Source organism: Pygocentrus nattereri, chromosome 2 (genome assembly GCF_015220715.1).
Source record: "Pygocentrus nattereri isolate fPygNat1 chromosome 2, fPygNat1.pri, whole genome shotgun sequence".
Classification (NCBI taxonomy): domain Eukaryota; kingdom Metazoa; phylum Chordata; class Actinopteri; order Characiformes; family Serrasalmidae; genus Pygocentrus; species Pygocentrus nattereri.
In genome coordinates this window covers 37,681,444-37,688,879 of record NC_051212.1, presented here as the reverse complement: position 1 = coordinate 37,688,879, position 7,436 = coordinate 37,681,444, and the positions used below count along the sequence as shown (strand labels likewise).

At 44.8% G+C, this 7,436-nt stretch overlaps 1 protein-coding gene across 1 annotated transcript; it reads right to left on the bottom strand.

Moving 5' to 3' along the window:
- Positions 1 to 4,041: 4,041 nt before the first annotated feature.
- Positions 4,042 to 7,066, bottom strand: mycb (MYC proto-oncogene, bHLH transcription factor b). The gene is made up of 3 exons (XM_017714235.2): positions 6,739 to 7,066; positions 5,536 to 6,211; positions 4,042 to 4,893 (listed from the first exon to the last, which is right to left on the bottom strand). Exons 2-3 carry the CDS (start codon positions 6,200 to 6,202, stop codon positions 4,397 to 4,399), a joined length of 1,164 nt encoding a protein of 387 aa, XP_017569724.1. The 5' UTR covers positions 6,203 to 6,211; positions 6,739 to 7,066; the 3' UTR covers positions 4,042 to 4,396.
- Between the last annotated feature and the right edge of the window lie 370 nt (positions 7,067 to 7,436).

The following is a 7,436-nucleotide window of genomic DNA, read 5'->3' as shown; positions in this document are numbered from 1 at the left end:
AAACGGGGTCTGTAAACGCTTAATTCGCCCCAGTAAACCCGCTGTTCTGCTTTTTGAATGATACAGTGGTGCCCAGCATCCTGCACAGCTCTGTTTATGATTTATGGATCAGCTCTTTACGGGGGTGTATCATGACGCTCAGCGGCGTCATAAACCTCAATGTTTGACTCTCGGATTTTATTCAGTTGTATCGTTATTGGTACTTGTTTATGACTGGTACTTGGTACAGACTCCAGTAACGTTTGGCAAATTGTAGGCACTTGAATTTGTTGTTTGTTGGTCCTTGACAGCAGAGGCTTTCTTCTGGCAACCCCCAGATTATATATATATATATATATAGTTTTGTTTTGTTTTTCATTATGCCCTCATTATGCCTTAAATAAAGGTTAAATTGTTAGATTTTTGTTAATATTCTGAATGACAGATCAAAAGAATAAGTAATGCTTATTTTGTTCTTTGCTCATGATTTCCAGGGCTGTCAATATTTGTGGGCTATCTTTCTCTTTGCATATATACATATATATGAGAGAGAGAGAGAGAGAGAGAGAGAGACACACTCACCAGCCAATTTGTTAGGTACACTTTGCTAGTGAAAGGTTGGACCACCTTTTGCTGTCAGAACTGCCTTAATTCTTTGTGGCATACTTTTAACAAGGTGTTGGAAACCCTCCTCAGAGATTTTGGCCCATACTGACATGACAGCATCACGCAGTTGCTGCAGATTTGTCGGCTGCACATCTATGATGTGAATCTCCCGTGCCAAGAAAATATCCCCCACACCATTACACCACCAGCAGCAGCCTGAACCGTTGATACAACGCAGGATGGATCCATGCTTTCATGTTGTTCCAAATTCTGACCCTATCATCTGAATATCGCAGCTGAAATCGAGACTCGTCATACCAGGCAACATTTTTCCAATCTTCTATTGTCCAATTGCAGCAAATTGTTTTCTTAGTTTCCTGTTCTTAGCTGACAGGTGTGGCACCCGGTGTGGTCTTCTGCTGCTGTAGCCCATCTTCTTCAAGGTTCGACGTGTTGTGCGTTCAGAGATGGTATTCTGCATTCCTTGGTTGTAACAAGTGGTTATTTGAGTTACTGTTGCCTTTCTATCATCTCAAACCAGTCTGCCCATTCTCCTCTCACCTCTCACATCAACAAGGCATTTTCGTCCACGCAACTGCTTCTAATAAAGCCGTCATAACAACAAATCACCAGTCGTAAACCTTTCGGATATACAGTTAGACAAATGGCCGGGAAAGCATTGATTAGAGTAGTGCTGAAAGGATCAGAGCCATTAAAGGGTTCACTTCAGGACACCAGAACTGACAATGCTGGAGTAAATCTTGTATGTAATACACACATTGATTTTTGGACAAGAGCAGACAGTTAAAGGTACATGCTGTGAGTGTCCACATTCAATAAATGCAGAACAGCACACTCTTTTAACAGGGAAATAAGTATAATTCAGTGGCTGAGATGTATGCAGTCATTTAGAGCGTGTGATTTAAAACAGTTCACTGTTGAGAAAATTAGAGACTCAGACTTCTTTATAGTGGTGGCGAAAGGAACCAGAAACAACATTTACAAGACAAATTGAGCCATTTATTTACTATCCATAATCACATGTGAACCTAGATGGCTTTTTGGGGACTATTTTGTCTGATAACTCCCTGCATGTATTCCTCCACCATTCACCATCCATTTTCTTTTGGATTTTAAAAATTCTTTTGTAGGCCAAATGCTTATCAGGCAGCATATTCATGATGACTTCATGTAATAAATGTCTGTGAGGGTGCTTTTAGAAGCATACATTCTTCAGAGGTCTAGTTCCTATGAAAACAATCAAATTTGTTTTTTGCATTTTAACCATTCAATTGTGCACATTTTTTTTAATCAGTGGAATTCTTCTTTAAGCAGATATGCTTCTGTACCACGCATTGTGCTGCAGAATTGAATGCATTACTTTAATTATTTATTTATTACTTGAAATTGAGCTGCATTTAATGTTTGAGATACTGAAATATTTCTTCTTTGTTTCATGCATGGATTGGGCAAGTAATGCAAATCTAATGCAAATCCCATCAGTCATGTGTTGTGCACTGGCATCCAAAATTTTACCATGCAGTCGAGTACTGCTAGTCTTACTGCTTGTCTGCAACAGATGTGAAGGGCATAGGAATTAAATCCTTCCTCAACTCATCTCTGTGGATGTTTGATATGCTTCAGCAGCAAACACACATCCAGCTTATATTAAAAATACCTTCTCATTTCTCAAATGCCATTTCCGTCACTGTGGCACTCCCCTCCTGGAAATATAGGCTAACGCACTACATGCCTGTGGCCTTGTAGTCATCCTTGAAATGCTCACTCAATGAGAATGTAACAAAATGTATAAAGGTTTGTTTGTCAGAACTGGTATCCAAGAAGAACTATATAAAAGAGAGTTGGTGCACATAATATAGTTTGAGGAACTTACAGTGTGACTTCCAGAGGTGTGAGGCTGAGTATGTTTGTTACATACACACACACACACACACCACTCTTATACTCTGTGACACACCACAACATTTCCTCCACCTTGACCTCAAAAACAGTTATGTTGAAGATTAGAAACAGATTCTTTCACATCTACCAGAACTTCAGCTGTTGAAGTTACTGGGCTTCTGGGATAAATAGAGCTATTTTGAGTGATTTAACCCAATCCAGAATGCTTATCTGAGTGGATAACGTTACACCTATCAGCAGAACCCAACAAAAAATGGTTTGGAGATGGAACGTGTCCAAATAGTGGGCAGCACTGACATTCCTATGAGTAATTCAAGGCAGGGTCTTCAAAGGGTGGTGGTGAGCATTTCCTATTAAATGGTTTTACTTCAGGAAGTGCCATAAAAGCAATAAAAAGGCTAGATATTTTTTTTTTTACTTAACCTAAACGACTCTTGTGGTTTTTCTTAGGGTAGGTACTGTTGTGAATTAAAATAATTGCTGGGTAAAACCACAGCTCAGAAGGCATTTATCATAAATGAGAGTTGTGGTATTGTGAAGGGTGTGTATGTGCATTTCACCAGACATCAAAATTGTCCTTTATCTTTTTAGGTCATGACCCTGGTAATAAGTGCAATTAAATCATACCACGCCTTTTAAAAAGCAAAATTCTTGTTTTCCCTTCATTCTGATGGAAACAATGACTTTCACTTTCACTGATTTTTGTCACCAGGGAAAAAAAAAAAAATTATATATATATATATATATATATATATATAAAAAAAATCACAATAAGTGTTACACCTCCCCTTTCTCCCACCCCACCACTCAAGAGACACTCATAGCTCAGAGCCCCTTCCCGATACAGCATTTCGCTTGGATTTGTGTCACAATATGGATGGAAAACACGTTTTATGATTCACATTGAATTTTAAATACCAAACATTTTATAACAAAGAGCATGCACATTGAAAGCAACACAGCTCTAACAAAACCCCTTCCCTACTAATACTCTAGAATCAGTTCCATAACCCAGTACAAACATTAGGATTTCTGTTTAACCAGACAACTAGAGCCCAAAGTCAAGTCTATTCAATAGGAAGAGAGTGGAGGGACATTCCTCATCTTTGAGCTTCAAACTGTGAAACACTCCACTGATCTGCAGGTCATATGTACATGAACTCTGCATGACAGACAGCCATGACTTGGCCAATATTAAGCCAAGTTAACTTGGATTCAGCTTTCAAGATGGTCAAGACCTACATACTAATGCTCTAGCCTAGTTAAACCAGCTGACTGTCAGTACAGGATCCTGAAGCCTTTTATCAAGTGTCATCACAGCACCTGCAAAGCCTAGTAAAGTCAGTCAAAGCAAAACTAGACACTGGGTGCACAGCACATGTGCATAAGGACAGACATGTACAGAGTTTCTGCCTTAAGTGGCGGTTGTCTCTGCGGTCACAGGAGGGTAAACCCATAGTGCATGACCCTACACATGGGAAAGTCACAGCCTAATAAGCAACAAATAGAATAAAAAGACTAAGCAAGCCAAAATGTAGTCAAACACGATTTATAAAGAAATGCCTTTATGATTCAAATCATACAGTATCTTCAATACATCTGAGCAAGTATGTACAAAATTTACAAAAACAAAACATTAAATTAAGATCAGCAGTGAGCAGACTGCTGACCGTGGCGTTACTAAAAATAAAATTAAATACAAATAAATCTATAGCCTCAACTGCCTCAAATAGAGGCAGCTGTAATAGTATAAATCAGTCAGATTGCAACAGCGCTGCGCTGCTGGCCACACCCACAGTGTGTCCATGACTTCTCGGTGCATCCACTGCAACCGCCTTTCCAAAAAAGGCTTTAAAACCCAACAGGAGTCCGTGTCCCAAAGAGCGGCTCAGGAGCTGCTCAGCTGTTCCAGTCTCTGTTTTAAGTGTTCACACCGCCTCCTGAGCTGCTCTTTGACGGTGAGCAGCCGTCGCTCCTCGGCCTGCACGCTTGAGATGAACTCGGTGGCCTTTTTCAGAATGACCACCTTGGCGGCTCTCTCGTTGTTCGCCACGTCCGGAATCTCGTCGCGCAGCGCGAAGAAGCTCAGCTTGAGCTCGTTCCTCCTCTGGCGCTCCAGCACGTTGTGAGTCCGCCGCTTGTCGTTGTCCTCCGAGTCGGAGGTCCGCTGGCTGTGGCTGGACTGTCTGAGCGCTCTGCCGCCCTCGAAGCGCAGCCTCTTCACCGCCGGCTGCTCGCCGCCTCTGCTCGGCTGCGCCGCGTAGTTGTGCTGCTGAATGTTGACGTGACAGCGCTTCAGGACCACGGGGTCAGACCTCTTCGCAGACTTCCTCTTCTCCACGGTCACCACGTCGATCTCCTCCTCATCCTCATCCTCATCATCATCTATGTAGAGAAGAAGGGGAAAAATACACACTTGTCAAATTTGAAGACACGTGCGCGCTCACACACCCACCAGTCCCCACCCACTTCAGCACGCGCAGCTTCGGAGTCCCATTTAACTCGACTCATGACCGCAACCTCTAATAGGATATTTCTGTCTACGGGTCCCATTTCCCCCCATCAAAGCCCCTAAAATTGTCTCTCCTCCTCACAGCCTCTAAAAACGGCCTTTCTTCGCTCCTTAAATCTAGAAACTTCATTTTCTCGCATCCGAGTAGCTAAAAATGGCCTCCTCCTCCTCCTCAGTCTTTTAAACCTTAAAGCACTACGAAACTTTGCGTTTTAAGCTCCTCAAAGCCTCTAAAAACGAGGGGGAGGAGATTCCATCTTGCGCAACCGACCACAAGCCAGCATTCAGGCTCGAATTTAAAATCTCCTCTCACTCTAACAGACGAATAAAAAACGGGTGGTGGCTACTTAAAAGCATTAAAACGCTGCTTAAACATGTTTCATGTCACGCTACAACACGCCTAGGACAGTAAGGCTCACGCTGCTAAAAACACCGTTAGCTAGAGCCGTTCTAACGGTGTAGCTGTGAGGGAGAGGGCGGTTAGCTTAGCACAGCTCTCGGTCTGTCTGACTCACCGCTGTCGCTGTCACTGCTGCTGCTGCTCCCACTGTTCGGAGGAGTATCCAGAGGCAGAGCCGGCGTGGGCGGTCGGGCCAGCTTCGAGCAGTCAGTAAGCGGATAAGGAAAGACCACAGAGGGGTCTATACAGTCCGTAGCGGAGGCGTGAATGTCCTGCAGGTAACCGAGGCTGGAGCCCAGGCGCCCCGTGCTGCTGTCCCCTGTCGAGCTGCTCCTCGAAGCTTCCCTGCGCGCAGCCTGCAGCGAGGCGAGCCGCTCGGACACCGCCTTCTCCAGCTTTGCCGCGGCGGAAAAGCCGCTCCACATACAGTCCTGGATGATGATCGACTTAAGGAAGGACTGAGAGTAGTCCGCGTCGCAGATGAAGCTGTGGTTCACCACGTCGTCCCCGAGAAACTCCGTGACCATCTCCAGCTGGTCCGCGGTGGACGGGAACGGGCTGCTGCCGCTGCTGAGGGACGGCCGCCGGCTCGGGGAGAGCGGAGGGGTGGGCAGCAGTTCGAACTTCTTCCAGATATCCTCGCTGGGCGCTGGGGGCTGCGGCTGGCTGTGCTGCTGGCTGTAAAAGTCCTCGTCCTCGTTGTCGAAGTAGAAGTAGGGCTGGTAGGAGTCGTAGTCGTAATCGTAGTTCTTACTACTCGCCATGCCTGAACTCAGCGGCATGATGACTGCCTGGAAAAAAAACATAACAAAATAGACCCGTGGTCAATTCCTCCCTCACTCATTCACTTCATTCTCAGGAGGAGGAGGTGTGATAATGTGAAAGTGGCGTTCAGCTCACTGGACTGTGAGCTGCTCCACCAAACAGCCAACCAAACCCCCCCTGTCTCAAAATCAGACTCAGTGTGACCACCGGTTCTCTCAAACAAAGGTATTAAACTAATCAGCAAAGTAATGAGACTCAGCGAACAACTCGAACATCTGAACAGAAAATGTGGACACTCAGTTCCACCACCTAAAATCAGCTATAACCTCTGAAAAAAATCTGACAGCTGCTATTTCCCAAGAAATTACGACTCATGAGTGAGAAATAACGACTCAGTTTGAAAAGAGCAGACTCATTAAACGGCGTGTGTCCCTGAACCGAACCCTCCAAAAGCTTCAATGAGTGACTGACAAGCAGCTAAGATTAAACTAAATCCAGCGTAAAAGTCAAGCAATGAAGTTCAGACGCGGAGCTGGCGGAGTTGAACACTCACCGTGGCAGCGGCCGAAAAACGTACAAGTGTGTCAAACAGTCGCCCGATTGATTAAGTGAGAGTAATCCGAGAGAGCAGCTGTTCACCGCACCGGCTTTCAGTGGAAACCCTCCCACCGCACAGCTAGATCTTCAGCCCGGCCGTGATTTCAGCTACTGCGGGATTTTCTATCAGCGCGTTTTAATACTACGGATTTTCGTGGCCCCTTACTCCAAGTATTCATGCGCCAGCACGGTGCCGTTTCCCGCCAAACGGTGGTGGCGTAGTAAAGGCACGGGAACACCAGCGCGCTCCCTCTGCGCTCTTGACGGCGCGCAATAAAACAGACAACGACATTAGACCGACTGTTTGTTTCATAAAATCGATTAGGCGTTGTAAAAATGTGTTATAGCAGGAACTACATTGTCTCGCGCAGTTATGCGTGTGAAATGAGGCGGAGAGGGCGGAGCCTTCACTGACAGTGTTACTATCACAACGCTCACAGCAACAGAGGACTTAAACACAGATAAGTGGAGGTTAAAGGGAAACTGCGTCAAATTTACGGGAATTCTGCATAATTAAATGGCTGGAGATGTAAACAAATACATTCAGGGTGGTTTGGTGTGAGTTGCTCCGTTCTAGAGAAACTTGCCGAGTCAGATTTGTTCACAGTGGTGATGATACGAGCCTCTAAAAGCTTCCTCACAGACACACATGAA